At 64.9% G+C, this 27,819-nt stretch overlaps 7 protein-coding genes across 7 annotated transcripts; all 7 read right to left on the bottom strand.

Annotated features, from left to right (window-relative positions):
• Window positions 1–7,204: 7,204 nt before the first annotated feature.
• Window positions 7,205–8,525, bottom strand: LOC134736544 (double homeobox protein 4-like protein 2). The gene has a single exon (XM_063638484.1). The coding sequence runs from the start codon at window positions 8,297–8,299 to the stop codon at window positions 7,205–7,207; it is 1,095 nt and encodes a 364-aa protein (XP_063494554.1). The 5' UTR covers window positions 8,300–8,525.
• Window positions 8,526–10,363: 1,838 nt separating this feature from the next.
• LOC134736543 (double homeobox protein 4-like protein 2) lies at window positions 10,364–11,639 on the bottom strand. The gene has a single exon (XM_063638483.1). It carries the CDS (start codon window positions 11,456–11,458, stop codon window positions 10,364–10,366), a length of 1,095 nt encoding a protein of 364 aa, XP_063494553.1. The 5' UTR covers window positions 11,459–11,639.
• A 1,882-nt stretch (window positions 11,640–13,521) lies between these two features.
• On the bottom strand, window positions 13,522–14,842 carry LOC134736432 (double homeobox protein 4-like protein 2). The gene has a single exon (XM_063637794.1). The coding sequence runs from the start codon at window positions 14,614–14,616 to the stop codon at window positions 13,522–13,524; it is 1,095 nt and encodes a 364-aa protein (XP_063493864.1). The 5' UTR covers window positions 14,617–14,842.
• Window positions 14,843–16,679: 1,837 nt separating this feature from the next.
• Window positions 16,680–18,000, bottom strand: LOC134736431 (double homeobox protein 4-like protein 2). The gene has a single exon (XM_063637793.1). The coding sequence runs from the start codon at window positions 17,772–17,774 to the stop codon at window positions 16,680–16,682; it is 1,095 nt and encodes a 364-aa protein (XP_063493863.1). The 5' UTR covers window positions 17,775–18,000.
• A 1,825-nt stretch (window positions 18,001–19,825) lies between these two features.
• Window positions 19,826–21,146, bottom strand: LOC134736430 (double homeobox protein 4-like protein 2). Its single transcript, XM_063637792.1, has one exon. It carries the CDS (start codon window positions 20,918–20,920, stop codon window positions 19,826–19,828), a length of 1,095 nt encoding a protein of 364 aa, XP_063493862.1. The 5' UTR covers window positions 20,921–21,146.
• Window positions 21,147–22,972: 1,826 nt separating this feature from the next.
• LOC134736429 (double homeobox protein 4-like protein 2) lies at window positions 22,973–24,293 on the bottom strand. Its single transcript, XM_063637791.1, has one exon. The coding sequence runs from the start codon at window positions 24,065–24,067 to the stop codon at window positions 22,973–22,975; it is 1,095 nt and encodes a 364-aa protein (XP_063493861.1). The 5' UTR covers window positions 24,068–24,293.
• Window positions 24,294–26,119: 1,826 nt separating this feature from the next.
• Window positions 26,120–27,286, bottom strand: LOC134736335 (double homeobox protein 4-like protein 2). The gene is made up of 2 exons (XM_063637123.1): window positions 27,208–27,286; window positions 26,120–27,051 (listed from the first exon to the last, which is right to left on the bottom strand). The coding sequence occupies exons 1-2, from the start codon at window positions 27,284–27,286 to the stop codon at window positions 26,120–26,122; spliced, it is 1,011 nt and encodes a 336-aa protein (XP_063493193.1).
• Between the last annotated feature and the right edge of the window lie 533 nt (window positions 27,287–27,819).

Raw genomic sequence — 27,819 nt, 5'->3', positions numbered from 1 at the left:
ATAAGGCAAGTAAAATAATAAAAGATATTCCAACTTTTTAAAAAATAAAATTTTCTGTTCGTAGATGACATAATCTTATATATTAAAAATCTTTTAGTTTCTGTGAGATAAACTATCAGATGCAATAAATAACATTCAGCAAAACTGCAGGATACAAAATCAACACACAAAAATTGGTTGTATTTCTACAATAACAAACTATCTGAAGAAGAAATCAAGAGAACAGTATCATTTGATAGCACAAAAGAATAAAATACTTAGAAACCGACTTCACCAAGGAAATGAAAAACCTGTACAGCAAAACTATAAACATTGCAGAAAAGTATTAAAGATGACACAAATAAATGAAAAGAAATCATGTGTGTATGGAATGGAAGACAAAACCTTGTCAAGATGCCATTGTTATCTATAGTCATCTACAGATTCAATAAAATCACTACAAAAAATCCAATAATTGCAAAAATAGAGAAACCTATTCTAAAATTCCAATGAAATCTCAAAAAACCCCAAGTAGCCAAACCAATCTTAAAAACTAACAAAGTTAGAGGACTAACACCTCCTGGTTTCAAACTTACTGCAATAGTTCAGTACCCAAAACAAGGCTGTGCCAGCACAGACACAGACATAAAGACCAATGCAATAGAAATAAAGAACCAAAGAACACGGTCATGATTTTTAACAAGGGTGTCAACACTATTCAATGGGGAAAAGACAGTATATTTTAATGGTGTTAAAAATGAATATTTACATGGAACACAATAAAGTTGGACCCTTACTTTACACCATATAAAAAACTTAATTTAAAATGGACAGAACATCTAATTGTAAGCGCTAAAACTATAAAACCCTTAGAAGAAAACATAGGAAAAATGTTTCATAACATAGAATCTGGCAATAACTTCTTGGATATGACAGTGAAAGCACAGACAACAACAACAAAAAATACATAAAAATATTCATCAAAGTGCCAAGCTTGTATGTATCTGAAGTTATAATCAATAGATTGAAAATACAATTCACGGAGGGAAAAAAATATTCACCATTATATATTTGATAAGTAATTAATATCCAGGCCACATAAAGACCTCAGCAACAACAAAACAATCCAATTTAAACATGAGCAAAGGTTTTAAAATATGCATTTCTTTAAAGAATATATACATATGACCAGTAAGCACAGTATAAGGTGCTGAGCATCACTAATCAAGAGAAAAATGTAAATCCAAACCACAATGCAATACCAACTGACAAATATAAGTATAGCTGCCATCATAAAAACTGCCACCAGCAAACCAAAGCAACAAAGCCCCAGAGAACAGCAAATGCTGGACGTGGAGAAGTCAGGACTCCTGCACACTGCTGGTGGGAAAGTAAGATGGCACAGCCACTGTGGCAAACAGTAATCACTGTATGATCCAGTAATTCCACATCTGGGTATATACCCCAAAAAACTGAAAGTGGGAATTTGCACACCCCTGTTTACAGCAGCATTCACAAGAGCCAAAGGGTAGAAAAAGCCCAAATGTCCATCTTCAAATGAATGGATAAGCAAGTATGATCAATACACACAATGGTATATTATTCAGCCTTAAAAAGAAATTCTAATACATGCTACAACATAAACCTTGAAAATATTAAAACAAAAAAAATGCAAATACTCCATGCTTTCCACTTTTATAGCGTACCTAGAGCAGTTAAATTCATAGACACAGAAAGTAGGATGTGGTTTCCAGGGGATGGGGGGAAAGGGAAAGGGGAGCTATTGTTCCGTGGATAAGAGTTTCACTTTGGGATGATAAGACAGGTTTGGAAGGGATAGTGGTGATAGTTGCACAACAATGTATTTATACTTAACATACTTAAATTTTCTGTTACACATATTTTACCACAGTAAAAAAATTAGCAAGTATTTAAAAATCTACATGTTTCTTTGAACTGTTTCTTTACATCCCTTGTCCATTTTTCAATTTGGCTGTTGGTCTTTTAATAATTTAGGATAGCTATATAGCTACATATATATAAATAAATATAAATATATATAAATATATATAAATTTATAAATATATATAAATATATATAAATTTATAAATATATATAAATATATAAACATATATATGTATATATTACCCAAATTAGCTTTTTGTTTGTCATGTATGTTGCAGATCTATTTCCCCAGTCTGTTGACTTTGACTTTGAGGCATTTTTCTTGCCTATAAAGTGTTAATTTTTATGGAGTCAAATGCATCAGTCTTCTATTCAAAGACTAATTTATGGGTTTGGTGTTTCAGTTTAGGATGACAAAGAAGTTGTGGATATGGATAAAGGAGATGGTTGTACAACACATTATACTGGACGCCACTCAACTGTACATTTAAACATGGTTAAAATGGTAAGTTTTATGTTGTATATATTTTACCACCAAAAAAGGGCCAGGCTTAGATGTTTATATGTTAGGGGTTTGGAGTACCTCTAACATTTATTCCCCTCCAGGGCTCTAATTTATAAAACACCCACACAAGAAAAGTAGATACTGACTTCCCAAATCTCCTTACAAGTCCCACAGCAGGGGCTGTCTGGGAAAGCAGAGGTGGAAAAAGTCACATAAACTTGAGGTCAGTGTGAGACCTGCCATCTGCCACCCTGGAATCAGATGGAGGAAGGCATGCTGCAGGCTGAGCTGGAGGATGAGCTGGGCTGGCAGAACAGTCCTCCCACGACCCTAGACCTGAAGTGCTCCCACATGCTCTCATGCATGTGTCAAACCAAGAAAGCAGCTAGGAGGGTAACACAGCTACCTGTATACAGGGAGCTATGAAATATCCGAGCTGCGCAAGTGAGGCACAAGGAGACAGAAGCAGTCTGACCTTTACACAGTGACCCGGCTCAAATTATTTCAGGCTCTCATTAACCAGGCGAGCTCCGCTTTCTCTCTGCGGTAGGTAAACTTGAGGGGGTAAAGTGGGAGTTGGGGAAAATGGAAAAGAAAGCCTGGCAGTATTTCTTCTGTTATAAATAAAAAGTAAAACATAGATGCCGTTTCTCAGGGCCCAAATGTTAGGTGAAAAAATGTTTTTCATCTCAGTCATGTGACGTGGACTTTAGCAGAGCAGGACACACATGGTCATTTATCCTTTCCCTCTGCATGTTGTGTGCTTTTTCAGTTTATAATGCACCTGGATCCACTTGCCTCATCACACTAGCTGCAAACAAGTCCACTGAATATCACAACAGCTGGCCAGCATGTCTGTGAAGGGCAGAAACTGGGGCAGCCAAAGAGCTGGCAGAGGCCAGCTAGTAAGTACCCAATCCCACTCCATAGAGGACTCCACACGTAAAAAGATAAGCAAGTGTCAGGCTGCCTCACTAGTTATCCCCCCAAATAAAAAAATAAAAGTAACCCCTCCAGGGAACATGTGTATGTTACACACAAAAGTACATGCACAGCTACATGCAAAGGGGAAAGGCTGGGAAGGAATCCAATCCACCTCTGAACACCAGTTACTTGTGGGGAAGGGGCAGGTGAAGCCACTGTCAGCATTACTCACCTTTTCGACTGATGAGCTTGCATCAATTTTGGAAACTTCTCATAAAAAGGCCATTTTCACTCCTTGGGTGATCACCCAGGTCCTGCAAAACTGAGCCACCAACAACTACCTGCACCACTTCCCATGCGGCCAAATAATGGCTTCCCTCAAAGCTCAGACCTCCCACCCACCTCCCAGTCCTCTCCCATGCAGCGGGCTACTGGCCTCCTGGGGTACAGGGGTCCAGGCCAAACCCAACCCACAGATGGTTGGTGAAACCAGCATGTATCCAAGGGCCTTTCCCCCACCTGGGCCGTGTGCCCACTGCACAGATAGGCCTGTGCTTTCTCCCCTAGGACACAGACTCTCTTTTCTTCCGTTGGAATGAGGGATGGGGAGATTTGATGGTGTCCTGTACAGGCTGGATGTTAATCTGCTGTGGTGCTCTTGGAGAAGCTTGCCTGAGTTCAGCACTTTCTCAGCACGTGGTGTTTGCTGCCCCTTCAAGCTGCAGGAGTCCCAGAAGGTAAGTGCTACTGCAACCCCCATTTACTGGTGAACAGAGGTCAGGTGATCTGCAGCCGGCCAAGCAGCTGCTAAGTGGCCAACAGGCTGGATCTGCATCTCACTTGCAGAGGCCCTGCCTGGATGCTGGGGCTGCCCTGAGACTCCCTCCTCCTCCTCTTCCCTCCACAGCTCTCCCTGCTTCTATCCACAGCTGTGCTCCAGGTGGGGAACACCTATGGATGCACCAGGGTACAACTACTCAGACTCCAGCGTGCAGAAGGGCCCCTGCTCTATGCTGTTTCCATATCCAAGCCCGAGCTTGTCTAGAGCTTCAGCAAATCCAAGCCTCCCTGAATTCCCTGCAAGACCAAACTGAGCCCTACAACCCCCACCACTCTGGTTAGCTGCCAGTCCCAGCCCCTGTTCCCTCCTGGGCCACTGTCTCTACAGTTCTGAAGTCCTGCAAGAATGTTGAGATCCTAAGCTGACTCTCACTCAAAGAGGTAAACAACCAGGGGCCTCCAGGTTAGAGAACATACCCAGACAGGTTCTGCTGCCTGTAGGCTTGATGTCCTTCCCCTACAACATGCCATGCTTGCCAGGCTGGAAGAGGGGCTCCATAAACTTGGGAAACCTGGGCCTGTATCTGGCATATGGAAAAGAGGCCTGGAAAAGCACCACTCCTGTTCATGAAGCCCCCACATGGAACCAGGTAATTGGGAAACACATGGGCACACAAGCCTGACCGCCACTCAGACCCAGGTGGGAACTGCAGCAATGACTTGTCCCCTCTGCCACTCTGGCTATACCACTACAGGAGGGAGGAACATCTAGCTCCACACGTGAGTGGAGACACTAGGTGTGAGCAGGCTCCAGTTGTTGCTGTAGCTGAACCTTCCCAACCTGGTCCATGCAAGGCCATCTCAGATGGGTGTGCACCTGGGTTGGGCAAGGACACCCCTCAGACAGTGAGCACCACTGAGGAGGGCTGTCACAGAGGCCCCTTTTCCTGCTCATAGAACAGGTTGGGGGAGTATGGGGGACCTCTCCCACCTCCCAGCAGCTTCCAGGAGCCACTTTTTTCGAGATGAGACACTCTCCTGCCTGCCTGTTCCCATTTGGCTGCAATAGACCATTGCCAACATTTAGAGAACAAAAAGGGGCCTCACATATTTTTCCTGACAGGTTGGAGGCAGGTGGGCATGCCCAGGGGACCTGGGGTAGATCCTGTACATCCGCCCACCCCCAGGCTATGCTGACTTCATCTTATCTGTGGGGTGGGGGGGGGGGTGGGAATTACCAAGAGACCATCACACAAGCCATGGACAAGTTCTACAAGAGCCAGGGAGAAGAGCACTGTCTGTGCATGCTGCCCGGCACCCAGCTCACACACACATCTCTCATTTGCTTCCCCAAAGCAGGCTTTTGCAGTCCAGGCTCCCCAAGAAGCCTGGGGAGCAGACTCTGCCAGGCTGAAGAGCCTGTCCCAAAAGGTGCCACCCTCAACAGGCTCATCCTGACAATCTTGGATTATTTTTGCCCTGAAGTTTTGGAGTGGCAGACAGGGAGACAGCAGACAGTACACATTAGCCACCTTTCCAGAGAGCACCAGCTCTCCAGACTGAGGCAGGTAAGACCTTCACTCAGGCGTTTTTCTCACTGGTTGCCAGTTGGGGGAAACAGCATTTGTGAACACCGGCCTGTCTACCCAGGTCCACTTCACAAACACCATCTGTGCCTTTGCAGAGACTGTCCTGAGCACACAGGCCCAGCGCCCACGACCTAATCCCCTTCTACATAGGGGTCAGTGCATGTTACCAGACACTGGGCTTGATTCCTGCCTAGTCCCTGCGACATATCCCATGCCCACCTCATTAAAAGAATGAGGCCACACAAACAACCCCAGGCCGTCATGCTGATGGAGTGGCTGGGTTCCCACATGCCCACCCTTTATTACTGGTTCAGAGCGAGCTGTCTGACCACATTCCTACCCCGAGATCCCAAATCAGGCTTCAGTCGTCCTGCGTGTGGCTCCTCTGTGGTCGGCGGTCGGGGCGGTCGGCCTGGCGCTCCGCTGCGGGGCTCGGCCTGGGGATGTGTGGTCGGTAAACGACGTGGGTGAAAACCCGACGGCAACCCGCGTCCCCGTCCGTCTTTTCTCTCTGACGAAACCGCCCATTCCTTGGGCGACGGAACCGGGGCGAACGAGTGCCCCGCCGGGCCGCGGCGGCGGCGGTGGGCCCAGCCCTCAGCCCGCGCCGGGCGCTGACCGTTTTCCCGGAGCGCGGGGGTCCTGTTGCTCCAGGAGGCCGGAGACCGCTTTTTCCCCCTGCCCTCCTCCCTCTGTCCCTTGCTCCCTCCCGCCCTCCCTCTGTCCCTGGGTCCCTCTGTCATTCCCTCCGTTCCTCACTGCCTCCCTCTCTCTGTCGGTCAGTCCCTCTCTCCCTCCCTCCCTCCCTCCCTCCCTCCCTCCCTGCCTTCCAACGTCCCGCCGCCCATCCTTCCCTCCCTCTGGGTCTCCGGTTCCTCTCTCCCTCTGTGCCTGCCTTCCCTCCCGCCTGGAAGGGTCAGCATCCCGGGTGTGCCCGGGGTCGGGGGTCTGCGTTTAGCCGCCAGGCGCTCCGTGGTGGCAGCTCCTGGGAGGCCGCAGAGGCGCGGGTGGGCGAGCGACGCCGGAGCGGAGGCGCAGAGGGGGCGAGCCCCGGGAGGGAGAGAAGGCCTGGACGCTGCCCGGGCCCGGTGTTTCTCGGGACCGGGGTCTCCACCCAGCCCGGGGAAGGACGCACATTGCCGGGGCGGCGGGGTCGCTGGTGGTCGGGCGGGGGTGGGGTGGCGGAAAGGCAAGAGAGCTCTGCCCGGGCTGCTCCCAGAGGAGGCGAGGTGGCTGCCCGCAAACCCGCGCGTGCGCGGTAGGCGGCCCACCTGCTGGTACCTGGGCCGGCTCCGGCTCCGGGATCCCCGGGACGCCCAGGAAAGAATGGCAGTTCTCCGCTGTGCGGGGTCTCTCACCGGGCCCAGACCTAGAAGGCAGGAATGCCAGGCGGGTCAGCCCGGAGGGAAGACACGCCCCTCCGTGCCCAGCCAGGGGTTCCCCGCGAAAGAGAGGCCACCGCCCTGCCCCGACCCCGTCCCCGTCCCCGTCCCCGTCCCCGTCCCCGTCCCCAGCCCGCGTCCTAAAGCTCCTCCAGCAGAGCCCGGTATTCTTCCTCGCTGAGGGGTGGTTCCAGCCCGGCGGGCTCTTCCAAGTCCCGCAGCTCCCCCGGGGCCTCGGTTTCTAGGAAAGGGTGCGCCTGCTGCAGAAACTCTGGGCACGCCAGGAGCTCATCCAGCAGCAGGCCGGAGGGCAGGGCAGACGAGCGCCCGGGCTCCTGGGGCGGTGGGGAGGGCGCCGGGACGGCTCGCTTCTGCTCCTGCCGCGCGGAGCCCTCCGGGGGCGGGGGCGCGGGCTGGGGAGGTGGAGCTGCCCCGGCTTGGGGTTCCCACGCGGCCCCGGCGACCTGGGGCCCCTGGCCCCAGCCCCACCACGGACTGCCCCGGGACGGGGGTGGCGCAAGCACACCTTGGCCCTGTGGCCCAGCTTGAGCGGGCAGGCCCGGCAGGCCGTCGCGCTGCGGGTCCCGGTCCCCCGGGCATTTGCTCGGGGGGTGCGGAGGCCACCGAGGCGCCTGAGGGTGGGAGAGCGCCCCTTCCGGAGGAGCCAGGGCGGCGTAGGCAGCATCCCCGCCTGCCGGGGCGACCGACCAGGGAGCAGGGTGACACCCGCCGGGGGCCGAGTTGCACGGGCCGCCTGCGTGCGCCGGCGCCCTGCCACCCGGTGCCGGGTGCCTGGCCCTTCGGTTCTGAAACCAGACGTGAATCCTGGACTCCGGGAGGCCCGTCTCTCTGGCCAGTCCTTCCCTGGTGGCGATGCCGGGAAAGCGATCCTTCTCAAAGGCTCGGAGCAGCAGGGCCGTCTGGGATGGGGTGACGGAGGTCCGCTTTCGCCTGCCTTCTTGCGGGCCGCGTCTCCCCGGCCAGGGCCGAGATTCCCGCCGGTGCTGCCTCAGCTGGCGTGACCTCTCGTTCTGAAACCAGATCTGGACCCTGGGCTCCGGAGCGCCGATGGCCTGGGCCAGCCGTTCCCTGGTGGCGATGCCCGGGTACGGGTTCCGCTCAAAGCAGGCTCGCAGGGCCTCGCTTTGGCTCGGGGTCCAGGCGAGTCTCCTCCGCCGTCCTCGTCCTCGGGCTTCCGCGGGGAGGGTGCCGTCCGAAGGTGTCGGGAGAGCCATCGCGGGGAGCCCCGGCCGGAATTCCACGGACGGACCCGGGCAGAGAGAGGCCGGAGGGCTCCCCTGCTCCTCAGCCGGCCTGCGCACTGCGTTCAGGTCCAGCCAGGAGGCCGGCGCAGACAGCCAGCGGCTCTTATGAAGGCCCACAGGCAGAGCAGGCTCCACCCCTTCTTGCCTGCCGCTGAGCCCTGGGACAGCCCGCCCTCGCCCTCCGAGGGGCCCCAGGGCGCCGATGCCTGGGGCGTGGTGGTGTGGGTGGGTGGGGTGGGGGGGGGGGGATTGGGAGAGGAGGGGTGGGGGGGTTTGGGTGGGAGGGGTGGGGCCGGAGGCCAGAGAGACGCAGCGGAAGGGGGAGAGGGGGAAGGGGCGAGGGGGGTGGGTTTCGGGCGGGGGCTGGCTCTGCGGGCCTCTCCAGGGATCCCGCGGGAAGTGGAAGCCGCTCCCTGGGCTCCCACGCGTCTTCAGCAGGGAGAAACCAGCCTGGAAGGGTGGAGTGGAGTGTGGAAGTGAACCTCCGTGTGAGTCTTGAGTTTTCCAGGCCCCCTCTCCGTGAAGACACCCAATGCCTGTGGGTGTCGCCGTTGCCGTGACAGTCTCACACACGCAGGTGTGTGGCTCCCGTCGAAGAGCAGAGCGAAACCCCGGAGGCAAGATACATCCCCGGCGTGATGGCCTGACGATGGATTCCCGTGTCCCCCAACGTGGGGAGTCTGCAGTGTGGCCCGTTTGGAGGCTGGCAGGGAGGGCGAGGACAGGATGCCGCTCTTCCACCCTTCCCTGGATGTTTCGGGGTGCCCGCAGGGCTCCGGAAGCAAACCGTCAACACGGTCAGCCCCTCGGGGGGGCCGGAGAGACGTGAGCAACTGGCCCCCTTGCAGAGGGCCAAGCGACGTGGAATCCGAAATCAGGCTTCAGTCGTCCTGCGTGTGGCTCCTCTGTGGTCGGCGGTCGGGGCGGTCGGCCTGGCGCTCCGCTGCGGGGCTCGGCCTGGGGATGTGTGGTCGGTAAACGACGTGGGTGAAAACCCGACGGCAACCCGCGTCCCCGTCCGTCTTTTCTCTCTGACGAAACCGCCCATTCCTTGGGCGACGGAACCGGGGCGAACGAGTGCCCCGCCGGGCCGCGGCGGCGGCGGTGGGCCCAGCCCTCAGCCCGCGCCGGGCGCTGACCGTTTTCCCGGAGCGCGGGGGTCCTGTTGCTCCAGGAGGCCGGAGACCGCTTTTTCTCCCTGCCCTCCTCCCTCTGTCCCTTGCTCCCTCCCGCCCTCCCTCTGTCCCTGGGTCCCTCTGTCATTCCCTCCGTTCCTCACTGCCTCCCTCTCTCCGTCGGTCAGTCCCTCTCTCCCTCCCTCCCTCCCTCCCTCCCTGCCTTCCAACGTCCCGCCGCCCATCCTTCCCTCCCTCTAGGTCTCCGGTTCCTCTCTCCGTCTGTGCCTGCCTTCCCTCCCGCCTGGAAGGGTCAGCATCCCGGGTGTGCCCGGGGTCGGGGGTCTGCGTTTAGCCGCCAGGCGCTCCACGGTGGCAGCTCCTGGGAGGCCGCAGAGGCGCGGGTGGGCGAGCGACGCCGGAGCGGAGGCGCAGAGGGGGCGAGCCCCGGGAGGGAGAGAAGGCCTGGACGCTGCCCGGGCCCGGTGTTTCTCGGGACCGGGGTCTCCACCCAGCCCGGGGAAGGACGCACATTGCCGGGGCGGCGGGGTCGCCGGTGGTCGGGCGGGGGTGGGGTGGCGGAAAGGCAAGAGAGCTCTGCCCGGGCTGCTCCCAGAGGAGGCCAGGTGGCTGCCCGCAAACCCGCGCGTGCGCGGTAGGCGGCCCACCTGCTGGTACCTGGGCCGGCTCCGGCTCCGGGATCCCCGGGACGCCCAGGAAAGAATGGCAGTTCTCCGCTGTGCGGGGTCTCTCACCGGGCCCAGACCTAGAAGGCAGGAATGCCAGGCGGGTCAGCCCGGAGGGAAGACACGCCCCTCCGTGCCCAGCCAGGGGTTCCCCGCGAAAGAGAGGCCACCGCCCTGCCCCGACCCCGTCCCCGTCCCCGTCCCCGTCCCCGTCCCCGTCCCCAGCCCGCGTCCTAAAGCTCCTCCAGCAGAGCCCGGTATTCTTCCTCGCTGAGGGGTGGTTCCAGCCCGGCGGGCTCTTCCAAGTCCTGCAGCTCCCCCGGGGCCTCGGTTTCTAGGAAAGGGTGCGCCTGCTGCAGAAACTCTGGGCACGCCAGGAGCTCATCCAGCAGCAGGCCGGAGGGCAGGGCAGACGAGCGCCCGGGCTCCTGGGGCGGTGGGGAGGGCGCCGGGACGGCTCGCTTCTGCTCCTGCCGCGCGGAGCCCTCCGGGGGCGGGGGCGCGGGCTGGGGAGGTGGAGCTGCCCCGGCTTGGGGTTCCCACGCGGCCCCGGCGACCTGGGGCCCCTGGCCCCAGCCCCACCACGGACTGCCCCGGGACGGGGGTGGCGCAAGCACACCTTGGCCCTGTGGCCCAGCTTGAGCGGGCAGGCCCGGCAGGCCGTCGCGCTGCGGGTCCCGGTCCCCCGGGCATTTGCTCGGGGGGTGCGGAGGCCACCGAGGCGCCTGAGGGTGGGAGAGCGCCCCTTCCGGAGGAGCCAGGGCGGCGTAGGCAGCATCCCCGCCTGCCGGGGCGACCGACCAGGGAGCAGGGTGACACCCGCCGGGGGCCGAGTTGCACGGGCCGCCTGCGTGCGCCGGCGCCCTGCCACCCGGTGCCGGGTGCCTGGCCCTTCGGTTCTGAAACCAGACGTGAATCCTGGACTCCGGGAGGCCCGTCTCTCTGGCCAGTCCTTCCCTGGTGGCGATGCCGGGAAAGCGATCCTTCTCAAAGGCTCGGAGCAGCAGGGCCGTCTGGGATGGGGTGACGGAGGTCCGCTTTCGCCTGCCTTCTTGCGGGCCGCGTCTCCCCGGCCAGGGCCGAGATTCCCGCCGGTGCTGCCTCAGCTGGCGTGACCTCTCGTTCTGAAACCAGATCTGGACCCTGGGCTCCGGAGCGCCGATGGCCTGGGCCAGCCGTTCCCTGGTGGCGATGCCCGGGTACGGGTTCCGCTCAAAGCAGGCTCGCAGGGCCTCGCTTTGGCTCGGGGTCCAGGCGAGTCTCCTCCGCCGTCCTCGTCCTCGGGCTTCCGCGGGGAGGGTGCCGTCCGAAGGTGTCGGGAGAGCCATCGCGGGGAGCCCCGGCCGGAATTCCACGGACGGACCCGGGCAGAGAGAGGCCGGAGGGCTCCCCTGCTCCTCAGCCGGCCTGCGCACTGCGTTCAGGTCCAGCCAGGAGGCCGGCGCAGACAGCCAGCGGCTCTTATGAAGGCCCACAGGCAGAGCAGGCTCCACCCCTTCTTGCCTGCCGCTGAGCCCTGGGACAGCCCACCCTCGCCCTCCGAGGGGCCCCAGGGCGCCGATGCCTGGGGCGTGGTGGTGTGGGTGGGTGGGGTGGGGGGGGGGGATTGGGAGAGGAGGGGTGGGGGGGTTTGGGTGGGAGGGGTGGGGCCGGAGGCCAGAGAGACGCAGCGGAAGGGGGAGAGGGGGAAGGGGCGAGGGGGGTGGGTTTCGGGCGGGGGCTGGCTCTGCGGGCCTCTCCAGGGATCCCGCGGGAAGTGGAAGCCGCTCCCTGGGCTCCCACGCGTCTTCAGCAGGGAGAAACCAGCCTGGAAGGGTGGAGTGGAGTGTGGAAGTGAACCTCCGTGTGAGTCTTGAGTTTTCCAGGCCCCCTCTCCGTGAAGACACCCAATGCCTGTGGGTGTCGCCGTTGCCGTGACAGTCTCACACACGCAGGTGTGTGGCTCCCGTCGAAGAGCAGAGCGAAACCCCGGAGGCAAGATACATCCCCGGCGTGATGGCCTGACGATGGATTCCCGTGTCCCCCAACGTGGGGAGTCTGCAGTGTGGCCCGTTTGGAGGCTGGCAGGGAGGGCGAGGACAGGATGCCGCTCTTCCACCCTTCCCTGGATGTTTCGGGGTGCCCGCAGGGCTCCGGAAGCAAACCGTCAACACGGTCAGCCCCTCGGGGGGGCCGGAGAGACGTGAGCAACTGGCCCCCTTGCAGAGGGCCAAGCGACGTGGAATCCGAAATCAGGCTTCAGTCGTCCTGCGTGTGGCTCCTCTGTGGTCGGCGGTCGGGGCGGTCGGCCTGGCGCTCCGCTGCGGGGCTCGGCCTGGGGATGTGTGGTCGGTAAACGACGTGGGTGAAAACCCGACGGCAACCCGCGTCCCCGTCCGTCTTTTCTCTCTGACGAAACCGCCCATTCCTTGGGCGACGGAACCGGGGCGAACGAGTGCCCCGCCGGGCCGCGGCGGCGGCGGTGGGCCCAGCCCTCAGCCCGCGCCGGGCGCTGACCGTTTTCCCGGAGCGCGGGGGTCCTGTTGCTCCAGGAGGCCGGAGACCGCTTTTTCTCCCTGCCCTCCTCCCTCTGTCCCTTGCTCCCTCCCGCCCTCCCTCTGTCCCTGGGTCCCTCTGTCATTCCCTCCGTTCCTCACTGCCTCCCTCTCTCCGTCGGTCAGTCCCTCTCTCCCTCCCTCCCTCCCTCCCTCCCTGCCTTCCAACGTCCCGCCGCCCATCCTTCCCTCCCTCTAGGTCTCCGGTTCCTCTCTCCGTCTGTGCCTGCCTTCCCTCCCGCCTGGAAGGGTCAGCATCCCGGGTGTGCCCGGGGTCGGGGGTCTGCGTTTAGCCGCCAGGCGCTCCACGGTGGCAGCTCCTGGGAGGCCGCAGAGGCGCGGGTGGGCGAGCGACGCCGGAGCGGAGGCGCAGAGGGGGCGAGCCCCGGGAGGGAGAGAAGGCCTGGACGCTGCCCGGGCCCGGTGTTTCTCGGGACCGGGGTCTCCACCCAGCCCGGGGAAGGACGCACATTGCCGGGGCGGCGGGGTCGCCGGTGGTCGGGCGGGGGTGGGGTGGCGGAAAGGCAAGAGAGCTCTGCCCGGGCTGCTCCCAGAGGAGGCCAGGTGGCTGCCCGCAAACCCGCGCGTGCGCGGTAGGCGGCCCACCTGCTGGTACCTGGGCCGGCTCCGGCTCCGGGATCCCCGGGACGCCCAGGAAAGAATGGCAGTTCTCCGCTGTGCGGGGTCTCTCACCGGGCCCAGACCTAGAAGGCAGGAATGCCAGGCGGGTCAGCCCGGAGGGAAGACACGCCCCTCCGTGCCCAGCCAGGGGTTCCCCGCGAAAGAGAGGCCACCGCCCTGCCCCGACCCCGTCCCCGTCCCCGTCCCCGTCCCCGTCCCCGTCCCCAGCCCGCGTCCTAAAGCTCCTCCAGCAGAGCCCGGTATTCTTCCTCGCTGAGGGGTGGTTCCAGCCCGGCGGGCTCTTCCAAGTCCTGCAGCTCCCCCGGGGCCTCGGTTTCTAGGAAAGGGTGCGCCTGCTGCAGAAACTCTGGGCACGCCAGGAGCTCATCCAGCAGCAGGCCGGAGGGCAGGGCAGACGAGCGCCCGGGCTCCTGGGGCGGTGGGGAGGGCGCCGGGACGGCTCGCTTCTGCTCCTGCCGCGCGGAGCCCTCCGGGGGCGGGGGCGCGGGCTGGGGAGGTGGAGCTGCCCCGGCTTGGGGTTCCCACGCGGCCCCGGCGACCTGGGGCCCCTGGCCCCAGCCCCACCACGGACTGCCCCGGGACGGGGGTGGCGCAAGCACACCTTGGCCCTGTGGCCCAGCTTGAGCGGGCAGGCCCGGCAGGCCGTCGCGCTGCGGGTCCCGGTCCCCCGGGCATTTGCTCGGGGGGTGCGGAGGCCACCGAGGCGCCTGAGGGTGGGAGAGCGCCCCTTCCGGAGGAGCCAGGGCGGCGTAGGCAGCATCCCCGCCTGCCGGGGCGACCGACCAGGGAGCAGGGTGACACCCGCCGGGGGCCGAGTTGCACGGGCCGCCTGCGTGCGCCGGCGCCCTGCCACCCGGTGCCGGGTGCCTGGCCCTTCGGTTCTGAAACCAGACGTGAATCCTGGACTCCGGGAGGCCCGTCTCTCTGGCCAGTCCTTCCCTGGTGGCGATGCCGGGAAAGCGATCCTTCTCAAAGGCTCGGAGCAGCAGGGCCGTCTGGGATGGGGTGACGGAGGTCCGCTTTCGCCTGCCTTCTTGCGGGCCGCGTCTCCCCGGCCAGGGCCGAGATTCCCGCCGGTGCTGCCTCAGCTGGCGTGACCTCTCGTTCTGAAACCAGATCTGGACCCTGGGCTCCGGAGCGCCGATGGCCTGGGCCAGCCGTTCCCTGGTGGCGATGCCCGGGTACGGGTTCCGCTCAAAGCAGGCTCGCAGGGCCTCGCTTTGGCTCGGGGTCCAGGCGAGTCTCCTCCGCCGTCCTCGTCCTCGGGCTTCCGCGGGGAGGGTGCCGTCCGAAGGTGTCGGGAGAGCCATCGCGGGGAGCCCCGGCCGGAATTCCACGGACGGACCCGGGCAGAGAGAGGCCGGAGGGCTCCCCTGCTCCTCAGCCGGCCTGCGCACTGCGTTCAGGTCCAGCCAGGAGGCCGGCGCAGACAGCCAGCGGCTCTTATGAAGGCCCACAGGCAGAGCAGGCTCCACCCCTTCTTGCCTGCCGCTGAGCCCTGGGACAGCCCGCCCTCGCCCTCCGAGGGGCCCCAGGGCGCCGATGCCTGGGGCGTGGTGGTGTGGGTGGGTGGGGTGGGGGGGGGGGATTGGGAGAGGAGGGGTGGGGGGGTTTGGGTGGGAGGGGTGGGGCCGGAGGCCAGAGAGACGCAGCGGAAGGGGGAGAGGGGGAAGGGGCGAGGGGGGTGGGTTTCGGGCGGGGGCTGGCTCTGCGGGCCTCTCCAGGGATCCCGCGGGAAGTGGAAGCCGCTCCCTGGGCTCCCACGCGTCTTCAGCAGGGAGAAACCAGCCTGGAAGGGTGGAGTGGAGTGTGGAAGTGAACCTCCGTGTGAGTCTTGAGTTTTCCAGGCCCCCTCTCCGTGAAGACACCCAATGCCTGTGGGTGTCGCCGTTGCCGTGACAGTCTCACACACGCAGGTGTGTGGCTCCCGTCGAAGAGCAGAGCGAAACCCCGGAGGCAAGATACATCCCCGGCGTGATGGCCTGACGATGGATTCCCGTGTCCCCCAACGTGGGGAGTCTGCAGTGTGGCCCGTTTGGAGGCTGGCAGGGAGGGCGAGGACAGGATGCCGCTCTTCCACCCTTCCCTGGATGTTTCGGGGTGCCCGCAGGGCTCCGGAAGCAAACCGTCAACACGGTCAGCCCCTCGGGGGGGCCGGAGAGACGTGAGCAACTGGCCCCCTTGCAGAGGGCCAAGCGACGTGGAATCCGAAATCAGGCTTCAGTCGTCCTGCGTGTGGCTCCTCTGTGGTCGGCGGTCGGGGCGGTCGGCCTGGCGCTCCGCTGCGGGGCTCGGCCTGGGGATGTGTGGTCGGTAAACGACGTGGGTGAAAACCCGACGGCAACCCGCGTCCCCGTCCGTCTTTTCTCTCTGACGAAACCGCCCATTCCTTGGGCGACGGAACCGGGGCGAACGAGTGCCCCGCCGGGCCGCGGCGGCGGCGGTGGGCCCAGCCCTCAGCCCGCGCCGGGCGCTGACCGTTTTCCCGGAGCGCGGGGGTCCTGTTGCTCCAGGAGGCCGGAGACCGCTTTTTCTCCCTGCCCTCCTCCCTCTGTCCCTTGCTCCCTCCCGCCCTCCCTCTGTCCCTGGGTCCCTCTGTCATTCCCTCCGTTCCTCACTGCCTCCCTCTCTCCGTCGGTCAGTCCCTCTCTCCCTCCCTCCCTCCCTCCCTCCCTGCCTTCCAACGTCCCGCCGCCCATCCTTCCCTCCCTCTAGGTCTCCGGTTCCTCTCTCCGTCTGTGCCTGCCTTCCCTCCCGCCTGGAAGGGTCAGCATCCCGGGTGTGCCCGGGGTCGGGGGTCTGCGTTTAGCCGCCAGGCGCTCCACGGTGGCAGCTCCTGGGAGGCCGCAGAGGCGCGGGTGGGCGAGCGACGCCGGAGCGGAGGCGCAGAGGGGGCGAGCCCCGGGAGGGAGAGAAGGCCTGGACGCTGCCCGGGCCCGGTGTTTCTCGGGACCGGGGTCTCCACCCAGCCCGGGGAAGGACGCACATTGCCGGGGCGGCGGGGTCGCCGGTGGTCGGGCGGGGGTGGGGTGGCGGAAAGGCAAGAGAGCTCTGCCCGGGCTGCTCCCAGAGGAGGCCAGGTGGCTGCCCGCAAACCCGCGCGTGCGCGGTAGGCGGCCCACCTGCTGGTACCTGGGCCGGCTCCGGCTCCGGGATCCCCGGGACGCCCAGGAAAGAATGGCAGTTCTCCGCTGTGCGGGGTCTCTCACCGGGCCCAGACCTAGAAGGCAGGAATGCCAGGCGGGTCAGCCCGGAGGGAAGACACGCCCCTCCGTGCCCAGCCAGGGGTTCCCCGCGAAAGAGAGGCCACCGCCCTGCCCCGACCCCGTCCCCGTCCCCGTCCCCGTCCCCGTCCCCGTCCCCAGCCCGCGTCCTAAAGCTCCTCCAGCAGAGCCCGGTATTCTTCCTCGCTGAGGGGTGGTTCCAGCCCGGCGGGCTCTTCCAAGTCCTGCAGCTCCCCCGGGGCCTCGGTTTCTAGGAAAGGGTGCGCCTGCTGCAGAAACTCTGGGCACGCCAGGAGCTCATCCAGCAGCAGGCCGGAGGGCAGGGCAGACGAGCGCCCGGGCTCCTGGGGCGGTGGGGAGGGCGCCGGGACGGCTCGCTTCTGCTCCTGCCGCGCGGAGCCCTCCGGGGGCGGGGGCGCGGGCTGGGGAGGTGGAGCTGCCCCGGCTTGGGGTTCCCACGGGGCCCCGGCGACCTGGGGCCCCTGGCCCCAGCCCCACCACGGACTGCCCCGGGACGGGGGTGGCGCAAGCACACCTTGGCCCTGTGGCCCAGCTTGAGCGGGCAGGCCCGGCAGGCCGTCGCGCTGCGGGTCCCGGTCCCCCGGGCATTTGCTCGGGGGGTGCGGAGGCCACCGAGGCGCCTGAGGGTGGGAGAGCGCCCCTTCCGGAGGAGCCAGGGCGGCGTAGGCAGCATCCCCGCCTGCCGGGGCGACCGACCAGGGAGCAGGGTGACACCCGCCGGGGGCCGAGTTGCACGGGCCGCCTGCGTGCGCCGGCGCCCTGCCACCCGGTGCCGGGTGCCTGGCCCTTCGGTTCTGAAACCAGACGTGAATCCTGGACTCCGGGAGGCCCGTCTCTCTGGCCAGTCCTTCCCTGGTGGCGATGCCGGGAAAGCGATCCTTCTCAAAGGCTCGGAGCAGCAGGGCCGTCTGGGATGGGGTGACGGAGGTCCGCTTTCGCCTGCCTTCTTGCGGGCCGCGTCTCCCCGGCCAGGGCCGAGATTCCCGCCGGTGCTGCCTCAGCTGGCGTGACCTCTCGTTCTGAAACCAGATCTGGACCCTGGGCTCCGGAGCGCCGATGGCCTGGGCCAGCCGTTCCCTGGTGGCGATGCCCGGGTACGGGTTCCGCTCAAAGCAGGCTCGCAGGGCCTCGCTTTGGCTCGGGGTCCAGGCGAGTCTCCTCCGCCGTCCTCGTCCTCGGGCTTCCGCGGGGAGGGTGCCGTCCGAAGGTGTCGGGAGAGCCATCGCGGGGAGCCCCGGCCGGAATTCCACGGACGGACCCGGGCAGAGAGAGGCCGGAGGGCTCCCCTGCTCCTCAGCCGGCCTGCGCACTGCGTTCAGGTCCAGCCAGGAGGCCGGCGCAGACAGCCAGCGGCTCTTATGAAGGCCCACAGGCAGAGCAGGCTCCACCCCTTCTTGCCTGCCGCTGAGCCCTGGGACAGCCCGCCCTCGCCCTCCGAGGGGCCCCAGGGCGCCGATGCCTGGGGCGTGGTGGTGTGGGTGGGTGGGGTGGGGGGGGGGGATTGGGAGAGGAGGGGTGGGGGGGTTTGGGTGGGAGGGGTGGGGCCGGAGGCCAGAGAGACGCAGCGGAAGGGGGAGAGGGGGAAGGGGCGAGGGGGGTGGGTTTCGGGCGGGGGCTGGCTCTGCGGGCCTCTCCAGGGATCCCGCGGGAAGTGGAAGCCGCTCCCTGGGCTCCCACGCGTCTTCAGCAGGGAGAAACCAGCCTGGAAGGGTGGAGTGGAGTGTGGAAGTGAACCTCCGTGTGAGTCTTGAGTTTTCCAGGCCCCCTCTCCGTGAAGACACCCAATGCCTGTGGGTGTCGCCGTTGCCGTGACAGTCTCACACACGCAGGTGTGTGGCTCCCGTCGAAGAGCAGAGCGAAACCCCGGAGGCAAGATACATCCCCGGCGTGATGGCCTGACGATGGATTCCCGTGTCCCCCAACGTGGGGAGTCTGCAGTGTGGCCCGTTTGGAGGCTGGCAGGGAGGGCGAGGACAGGATGCCGCTCTTCCACCCTTCCCTGGATGTTTCGGGGTGCCCGCAGGGCTCCGGAAGCAAACCGTCAACACGGTCAGCCCCTCGGGGGGGCCGGAGAGACGTGAGCAACTGGCCCCCTTGCAGAGGGCCAAGCGACGTGGAATCCGAAATCAGGCTTCAGTCGTCCTGCGTGTGGCTCCTCTGTGGTCGGCGGTCGGGGCGGTCGGCCTGGCGCTCCGCTGCGGGGCTCGGCCTGGGGATGTGTGGTCGGTAAACGACGTGGGTGAAAACCCGACGGCAACCCGCGTCCCCGTCCGTCTTTTCTCTCTGACGAAACCGCCCATTCCTTGGGCGACGGAACCGGGGCGAACGAGTGCCCCGCCGGGCCGCGGCGGCGGCGGTGGGCCCAGCCCTCAGCCCGCGCCGGGCGCTGACCGTTTTCCCGGAGCGCGGGGGTCCTGTTGCTCCAGGAGGCCGGAGACCGCTTTTTCTCCCTGCCCTCCTCCCTCTGTCCCTTGCTCCCTCCCGCCCTCCCTCTGTCCCTGGGTCCCTCTGTCATTCCCTCCGTTCCTCACTGCCTCCCTCTCTCCGTCGGTCAGTCCCTCTCTCCCTCCCTCCCTCCCTCCCTCCCTGCCTTCCAACGTCCCGCCGCCCATCCTTCCCTCCCTCTAGGTCTCCGGTTCCTCTCTCCGTCTGTGCCTGCCTTCCCTCCCGCCTGGAAGGGTCAGCATCCCGGGTGTGCCCGGGGTCGGGGGTCTGCGTTTAGCCGCCAGGCGCTCCACGGTGGCAGCTCCTGGGAGGCCGCAGAGGCGCGGGTGGGCGAGCGACGCCGGAGCGGAGGCGCAGAGGGGGCGAGCCCCGGGAGGGAGAGAAGGCCTGGACGCTGCCCGGGCCCGGTGTTTCTCGGGACCGGGGTCTCCACCCAGCCCGGGGAAGGACGCACATTGCCGGGGCGGCGGGGTCGCCGGTGGTCGGGCGGGGGTGGGGTGGCGGAAAGGCAAGAGAGCTCTGCCCGGGCTGCTCCCAGAGGAGGCCAGGTGGCTGCCCGCAAACCCGCGCGTGCGCGGTAGGCGGCCCACCTCCTGGTACCTGGGCCGGCTCCGGCTCCGGGATCCCCGGGACGCCCAGGAAAGAATGGCAGTTCTCCGCTGTGCGGGGTCTCTCACCGGGCCCAGACCTAGAAGGCAGGAATGCCAGGCGGGTCAGCCCGGAGGGAAGACACGCCCCTCCGTGCCCAGCCAGGGGTTCCCCGCGAAAGAGAGGCCACCGCCCTGCCCCGACCCCGTCCCCGTCCCCGTCCCCGTCCCCAGCCCGCGTCCTAAAGCTCCTCCAGCAGAGCCCGGTATTCTTCCTCGCTGAGGGGTGGTTCCAGCCCGGCGGGCTCTTCCAAGTCCTGCAGCTCCCCCGGGGCCTCGGTTTCTAGGAAAGGGTGCGCCTGCTGCAGAAACTCTGGGCACGCCAGGAGCTCATCCAGCAGCAGGCCGGAGGGCAGGGCAGACGAGCGCCCGGGCTCCTGGGGCGGTGGGGAGGGCGCCGGGACGGCTCGCTTCTGCTCCTGCCGCGCGGAGCCCTCCGGGGGCGGGGGCGCGGGCTGGGGAGGTGGAGCTGCCCCGGCTTGGGGTTCCCACGCGGCCCCGGCGACCTGGGGCCCCTGGCCCCAGCCCCACCACGGACTGCCCCGGGACGGGGGTGGCGCAAGCACACCTTGGCCCTGTGGCCCAGCTTGAGCGGGCAGGCCCGGCAGGCCGTCGCGCTGCGGGTCCCGGTCCCCCGGGCATTTGCTCGGGGGGTGCGGAGGCCACCGAGGCGCCTGAGGGTGGGAGAGCGCCCCTTCCGGAGGAGCCAGGGCGGCGTAGGCAGCATCCCCGCCTGCCGGGGCGACCGACCAGGGAGCAGGGTGACACCCGCCGGGGGCCGAGTTGCACGGGCCGCCTGCGTGCGCCGGCGCCCTGCCACCCGGTGCCGGGTGCCTGGCCCTTCGGTTCTGAAACCAGACGTGAATCCTGGACTCCGGGAGGCCCGTCTCTCTGGCCAGTCCTTCCCTGGTGGCGATGCCGGGAAAGCGATCCTTCTCAAAGGCTCGGAGCAGCAGGGCCGTCTGGGATGGGGTGACGGAGGTCCGCTTTCGCCTGCCTTCTTGCGGGCCGCGTCTCCCCGGCCAGGGCCGAGATTCCCGCCGGTGCTGCCTCAGCTGGCGTGACCTCTCGTTCTGAAACCAGATCTGGACCCTGGGCTCCGGAGCGCCGATGGCCTGGGCCAGCCGTTCCCTGGTGGCGATGCCCGGGTACGGGTTCCGCTCAAAGCAGGCTCGCAGGGCCTCGCTTTGGCTCGGGGTCCAGGCGAGTCTCCTCCGCCGTCCTCGTCCTCGGGCTTCCGCGGGGAGGGTGCCGTCCGAAGGTGTCGGGAGAGCCATCGCGGGGAGCCCCGGCCGGAATTCCACGGACGGACCCGGGCAGAGAGAGGCCGGAGGGCTCCCCTGCTCCTCAGCCGGCCTGCGCACTGCGTTCAGGTCCAGCCAGGAGGCCGGCGCAGACAGCCAGCGGCTCTTATGAAGGCCCACAGGCAGAGCAGGCTCCACCCCTTCTTGCCTGCCGCTGAGCCCTGGGACAGCCCGCCCTCGCCCTCCGAGGGGCCCCAGGGCGCCGATGCCTGGGGCGTGGTGGTGTGGGTGGGTGGGGTGGGGGGGGGGGGATTGGGAGAGGAGGGGTGGGGGGGTTTGGGTGGGAGGGGTGGGGCCGGAGGCCAGAGAGACGCAGCGGAAGGGGGAGAGGGGGAAGGGGCGAGGGGGGTGGGTTTCGGGCGGGGGCTGGCTCTGCGGGCCTCTCCAGGGATCCCGCGGGAAGTGGAAGCCGCTCCCTGGGCTCCCACGCGTCTTCAGCAGGGAGAAACCAGCCTGGAAGGGTGGAGTGGAGTGTGGAAGTGAACCTCCGTGTGAGTCTTGAGTTTTCCAGGCCCCCTCTCCGTGAAGACACCCAATGCCTGTGGGTGTCGCCGTTGCCGTGACAGTCTCACACACGCAGGTGTGTGGCTCCCGTCGAAGAGCAGAGCGAAACCCCGGAGGCAAGATACATCCCCGGCGTGATGGCCTGACGATGGATTCCCGTGTCCCCCAACGTGGGGAGTCTGCAGTGTGGCCCGTTTGGAGGCTGGCAGGGAGGGCGAGGACAGGATGCCGCTCTTCCACCCTTCCCTGGATGTTTCGGGGTGCCCGCAGGGCTCCGGAAGCAAACCGTCAACACGGTCAGCCCCTCGGGGGGGCCGGAGAGACGTGAGCAACTGGCCCCCTTGCAGAGGGCCAAGCGACGTGGAATCCGAAATCAGGCTTCAGTCGTCCTGCGTGTGGCTCCTCTGTGGTCGGCGGTCGGGGCGGTCGGCCTGGCGCTCCGCTGCGGGGCTCGGCCTGGGGATGTGTGGTCGGTAAACGACGTGGGTGAAAACCCGACGGCAACCCGCGTCCCCGTCCGTCTTTTCTCTCTGACGAAACCGCCCATTCCTTGGGCGACGGAACCGGGGCGAACGAGTGCCCCGCCGGGCCGCGGCGGCGGCGGTGGGCCCAGCCCTCAGCCCGCGCCGGGCGCTGACCGTTTTCCCGGAGCGCGGGGGTCCTGTTGCTCCAGGAGGCCGGAGACCGCTTTTTCTCCCTGCCCTCCTCCCTCTGTCCCTTGCTCCCTCCCGCCCTCCCTCTGTCCCTGGGTCCCTCTGTCATTCCCTCCGTTCCTCACTGCCTCCCTCTCTCCGTCGGTCAGTCCCTCTCTCCCTCCCTCCCTCCCTCCCTCCCTGCCTTCCAACGTCCCGCCGCCCATCCTTCCCTCCCTCTAGGTCTCCGGTTCCTCTCTCCGTCTGTGCCTGCCTTCCCTCCCGCCTGGAAGGGTCAGCATCCCGGGTGTGCCCGGGGTCGGGGGTCTGCGTTTAGCCGCCAGGCGCTCCACGGTGGCAGCTCCTGGGAGGCCGCAGAGGCGCGGGTGGGCGAGCGACGCCGGAGCGGAGGCGCAGAGGGGGCGAGCCCCGGGAGGGAGAGAAGGCCTGGACGCTGCCCGGGCCCGGTGTTTCTCGGGACCGGGGTCTCCACCCAGCCCGGGGAAGGACGCACATTGCCGGGGCGGCGGGGTCGCCGGTGGTCGGGCGGGGGTGGGGTGGCGGAAAGGCAAGAGAGCTCTGCCCGGGCTGCTCCCAGAGGAGGCCAGGTGGCTGCCCGCAAACCCGCGCGTGCGCGGTAGGCGGCCCACCTCCTGGTACCTGGGCCGGCTCCGGCTCCGGGATCCCCGGGACGCCCAGGAAAGAATGGCAGTTCTCCGCTGTGCGGGGTCTCTCACCGGGCCCAGACCTAGAAGGCAGGAATGCCAGGCGGGTCAGCCCGGAGGGAAGACACGCCCCTCCGTGCCCAGCCAGGGGTTCCCCGCGAAAGAGAGGCCACCGCCCTGCCCCGACCCCGTCCCCGTCCCCGTCCCCGTCCCCAGCCCGCGTCCTAAAGCTCCTCCAGCAGAGCCCGGTATTCTTCCTCGCTGAGGGGTGGTTCCAGCCCGGCGGGCTCTTCCAAGTCCTGCAGCTCCCCCGGGGCCTCGGTTTCTAGGAAAGGGTGCGCCTGCTGCAGAAACTCTGGGCACGCCAGGAGCTCATCCAGCAGCAGGCCGGAGGGCAGGGCAGACGAGCGCCCGGGCTCCTGGGGCGGTGGGGAGGGCGCCGGGACGGCTCGCTTCTGCTCCTGCCGCGCGGAGCCCTCCGGGGGCGGGGGCGCGGGCTGGGGAGGTGGAGCTGCCCCGGCTTGGGGTTCCCACGCGGCCCCGGCGACCTGGGGCCCCTGGCCCCAGCCCCACCACGGACTGCCCCGGGACGGGGGTGGCGCAAGCACACCTTGGCCCTGTGGCCCAGCTTGAGCGGGCAGGCCCGGCAGGCCGTCGCGCTGCGGGTCCCGGTCCCCCGGGCATTTGCTCGGGGGGTGCGGAGGCCACCGAGGCGCCTGAGGGTGGGAGAGCGCCCCTTCCGGAGGAGCCAGGGCGGCGTAGGCAGCATCCCCGCCTGCCGGGGCGACCGACCAGGGAGCAGGGTGACACCCGCCGGGGGCCGAGTTGCACGGGCCGCCTGCGTGCGCCGGCGCCCTGCCACCCGGTGCCGGGTGCCTGGCCCTTCGGTTCTGAAACCAGACGTGAATCCTGGACTCCGGGAGGCCCGTCTCTCTGGCCAGTCCTTCCCTGGTGGCGATGCCGGGAAAGCGATCCTTCTCAAAGGCTCGGAGCAGCAGGGCCGTCTGGGATGGGGTGACGGAGGTCCGCTTTCGCCTGCCTTCTTGCGGGCCGCGTCTCCCCGGCCAGGGCCGAGATTCCCGCCGGTGCTGCCTCAGCTGGCGTGACCTCTCGTTCTGAAACCAGATCTGGACCCTGGGCTCCGGAGCGCCGATGGCCTGGGCCAGCCGTTCCCTGGTGGCGATGCCCGGGTACGGGTTCCGCTCAAAGCAGGCTCGCAGGGCCTCGCTTTGGCTCGGGGTCCAGGCGAGTCTCCTCCGCCGTCCTCGTCCTCGGGCTTCCGCGGGGAGGGTGCCGTCCGAAGGTGTCGGGAGAGCCATCGCGGGGAGCCCCGGCCGGAATTCCACGGACGGACCCGGGCAGAGAGAGGCCGGAGGGCTCCCCTGCTCCTCAGCCGGCCTGCGCACTGCGTTCAGGTCCAGCCAGGAGGCCGGCGCAGACAGCCAGCGGCTCTTATGAAGGCCCACAGGCAGAGCAGGCTCCACCCCTTCTTGCCTGCCGCTGAGCCCTGGGACAGCCCGCCCTCGCCCTCCGAGGGGCCCCAGGGCGCCGATGCCTGGGGCGTGGTGGTGTGGGTGGGTGGGGTGGGGGGGGGGGGATTGGGAGAGGAGGGGTGGGGGGGTTTGGGTGGGAGGGGTGGGGCCGGAGGCCAGAGAGACGCAGCGGAAGGGGGAGAGGGGGAAGGGGCGAGGGGGGTGGGTTTCGGGCGGGGGCTGGCTCTGCGGGCCTCTCCAGGGATCCCGCGGGAAGTGGAAGCCGCTCCCTGGGCTCCCACGCGTCTTCAGCAGGGAGAAACCAGCCTGGAAGGGTGGAGTGGAGTGTGGAAGTGAACCTCCGTGTGAGTCTTGAGTTTTCCAGGCCCCCTCTCCGTGAAGACACCCAATGCCTGTGGGTGTCGCCGTTGCCGTGACAGTCTCACACACGCAGGTGTGTGGCTCCCGTCGAAGAGCAGAGCGAAACCCCGGAGGCAAGATACATCCCCGGCGTGATGGCCTGACGATGGATTCCCGTGTCCCCCAACGTGGGGAGTCTGCAGTGTGGCCCGTTTGGAGGCTGGCAGGGAGGGCGAGGACAGGATGCCGCTCTTCCACCCTTCCCTGGATGTTTCGGGGTGCCCGCAGGGCTCCGGAAGCAAACCGTCAACACGGTCAGCCCCTCGGGGGGGCCGGAGAGACGTGAGCAACTGGCCCCCTTGCAGAGGGCCAAGCGACGTGGAATCCGAAATCAGGCTTCAGTCGTCCTGCGTGTGGCTCCTCTGTGGTCGGCGGTCGGGGCGGTCGGCCTGGCGCTCCGCTGCGGGGCTCGGCCTGGGGATGTGTGGTCGGTAAACGACGTGGGTGAAAACCCGACGGCAACCCGCGTCCCCGTCCGTCTTTTCTCTCTGACGAAACCGCCCATTCCTTGGGCGACGGAACCGGGGCGAACGAGTGCCCCGCCGGGCCGCGGCGGCGGCGGTGGGCCCAGCCCTCAGCCCGCGCCGGGCGCTGACCGTTTTCCCGGAGCGCGGGGGTCCTGTTGCTCCAGGAGGCCGGAGACCGCTTTTTCTCCCTGCCCTCCTCCCTCTGTCCCTTGCTCCCTCCCGCCCTCCCTCTGTCCCTGGGTCCCTCTGTCATTCCCTCCGTTCCTCACTGCCTCCCTCTCTCCGTCGGTCAGTCCCTCTCTCCCTCCCTCCCTCCCTCCCTCCCTGCCTTCCAACGTCCCGCCGCCCATCCTTCCCTCCCTCTAGGTCTCCGGTTCCTCTCTCCGTCTGTGCCTGCCTTCCCTCCCGCCTGGAAGGGTCAGCATCCCGGGTGTGCCCGGGGTCGGGGGTCTGCGTTTAGCCGCCAGGCGCTCCACGGTGGCAGCTCCTGGGAGGCCGCAGAGGCGCGGGTGGGCGAGCGACGCCGGAGCGGAGGCGCAGAGGGGGCGAGCCCCGGGAGGGAGAGAAGGCCTGGACGCTGCCCGGGCCCGGTGTTTCTCGGGACCGGGGTCTCCACCCAGCCCGGGGAAGGACGCACATTGCCGGGGCGGCGGGGTCGCCGGTGGTCGGGCGGGGGTGGGGTGGCGGAAAGGCAAGAGAGCTCTGCCCGGGCTGCTCCCAGAGGAGGCCAGGTGGCTGCCCGCAAACCCGCGCGTGCGCGGTAGGCGGCCCACCTCCTGGTACCTGGGCCGGCTCCGGCTCCGGGATCCCCGGGACGCCCAGGAAAGAATGGCAGTTCTCCGCTGTGCGGGGTCTCTCACCGGGCCCAGACCTAGAAGGCAGGAATGCCAGGCGGGTCAGCCCGGAGGGAAGACACGCCCCTCCGTGCCCAGCCAGGGGTTCCCCGCGAAAGAGAGGCCACCGCCCTGCCCCGACCCCGTCCCCGTCCCCGTCCCCGTCCCCAGCCCGCGTCCTAAAGCTCCTCCAGCAGAGCCCGGTATTCTTCCTCGCTGAGGGGTGGTTCCAGCCCGGCGGGCTCTTCCAAGTCCTGCAGCTCCCCCGGGGCCTCGGTTTCTAGGAAAGGGTGCGCCTGCTGCAGAAACTCTGGGCACGCCAGGAGCTCATCCAGCAGCAGGCCGGAGGGCAGGGCAGACGAGCGCCCGGGCTCCTGGGGCGGTGGGGAGGGCGCCGGGACGGCTCGCTTCTGCTCCTGCCGCGCGGAGCCCTCCGGGGGCGGGGGCGCGGGCTGGGGAGGTGGAGCTGCCCCGGCTTGGGGTTCCCACGCGGCCCCGGCGACCTGGGGCCCCTGGCCCCAGCCCCACCACGGACTGCCCCGGGACGGGGGTGGCGCAAGCACACCTTGGCCCTGTGGCCCAGCTTGAGCGGGCAGGCCCGGCAGGCCGTCGCGCTGCGGGTCCCGGTCCCCCGGGCATTTGCTCGGGGGGTGCGGAGGCCACCGAGGCGCCTGAGGGTGGGAGAGCGCCCCTTCCGGAGGAGCCAGGGCGGCGTAGGCAGCATCCCCGCCTGCCGGGGCGACCGACCAGGGAGCAGGGTGACACCCGCCGGGGGCCGAGTTGCACGGGCCGCCTGCGTGCGCCGGCGCCCTGCCACCCGGTGCCGGGTGCCTGGCCCTTCGGTTCTGAAACCAGACGTGAATCCTGGACTCCGGGAGGCCCGTCTCTCTGGCCAGTCCTTCCCTGGTGGCGATGCCGGGAAAGCGATCCTTCTCAAAGGCTCGGAGCAGCAGGGCCGTCTGGGATGGGGTGACGGAGGTCCGCTTTCGCCTGCCTTCTTGCGGGCCGCGTCTCCCCGGCCAGGGCCGAGATTCCCGCCGGTGCTGCCTCAGCTGGCGTGACCTCTGGTTCTGAAACCATATCTGGACTGGCTTAGGGATTTTTAGTCGGCCTAGGAAATCCAGCTAGTCCTGTCTCTCAGTCCCCCCTCTCAACAGGAAAACCCAAGTGCTGTTGGGGAGGTTGGCTGTCGACCACTCTAATTGTTTCCTGATGAAATGGGGCATAGTAGGGCGTTGTACAGTTGAGATTTCCTTGGGAGTGGTGCCTTCGATGTTATTAACTTCAGAGCATGGGCTAGCAGGCCAGTCCAGAGGTCTACAGTAGATCCTAGTCATGGGCTGCATCTGGGGCTTCATTTGAAGAATGGTTTGTAGTTTTACAGATTCAATTCTGGAAGAGACAAACTTAACAAGGCGGTTAAAGACACAGGGATTGAAATGCATGAATTTCAGTACAGGGGATTATTTCTTTGGCACACTTCACAGGCCCTGACTAACTGCTTGATAGTTTTGAAAAGGCCTGGTCCAGTAAATAATAATTTGGCCATCTGATGGGTGCTATCAATGCCTAAGTGGAAGGTTTGGTGAAGGGTTTTAAGTAATTTCTATTGGTTAGCTGCAGGCAAAAGTATTTTTCTTTCTTTGGTGGCTAGCCATCTGGAGGGGAGAAAAGTATGTCCTTGTGAGGTTCCCTATTCTATTTTTCCTGCTTAGTACTGGGGCTTGGTTTCCAGGAGGGGATTACCCCATACTAGGGGTCCTTCTATAAGCATTTCTAATGGAGAGTCCCACCTTGCAGCTCTTTTGACTTCAATATCCGCTTGGCAATTCCTTTCTATTTCCCTTTGCTTTCCTGTCTGATGACCCTGGCAGTGTAA

This window comes from Symphalangus syndactylus, chromosome 4 (assembly GCF_028878055.3).
Source record: "Symphalangus syndactylus isolate Jambi chromosome 4, NHGRI_mSymSyn1-v2.1_pri, whole genome shotgun sequence".
In the NCBI taxonomy this organism is placed as follows: Eukaryota; Metazoa; Chordata; class Mammalia; order Primates; family Hylobatidae; genus Symphalangus; species Symphalangus syndactylus.
The sequence above is the reverse complement of the archived record's forward strand: the minus strand, read 5'-3'. Positions and strand labels throughout refer to the sequence as shown.

Excerpts from the sequence above, each read along its gene's own strand:
- LOC134736544 (XM_063638484.1), bottom strand. The coding sequence starts at position 8,299 with ATGGCTCTCCCGACACCTTCGGACGGCACCCTCCCCGCGGAAGCCCGA.
- LOC134736543 (XM_063638483.1), bottom strand. The coding sequence starts at position 11,458 with ATGGCTCTCCCGACACCTTCGGACGGCACCCTCCCCGCGGAAGCCCGA.
- LOC134736432 (XM_063637794.1), bottom strand. The coding sequence starts at position 14,616 with ATGGCTCTCCCGACACCTTCGGACGGCACCCTCCCCGCGGAAGCCCGA.
- LOC134736431 (XM_063637793.1), bottom strand. The coding sequence starts at position 17,774 with ATGGCTCTCCCGACACCTTCGGACGGCACCCTCCCCGCGGAAGCCCGA.
- LOC134736430 (XM_063637792.1), bottom strand. The coding sequence starts at position 20,920 with ATGGCTCTCCCGACACCTTCGGACGGCACCCTCCCCGCGGAAGCCCGA.
- LOC134736429 (XM_063637791.1), bottom strand. The coding sequence starts at position 24,067 with ATGGCTCTCCCGACACCTTCGGACGGCACCCTCCCCGCGGAAGCCCGA.
- LOC134736335 (XM_063637123.1), bottom strand. The coding sequence starts at position 27,286 with ATGCAGCCCATGACTAGGATCTACTGTAGACCTCTGGACTGGCCTGCT. Across the intron at positions 27,052-27,207 it reads TGAAGTTAATAACATCGAAG|GCCGACTAAAAATCCCTAAG; the intron begins GCACCACTCCCA and ends TGGATTTCCTAG.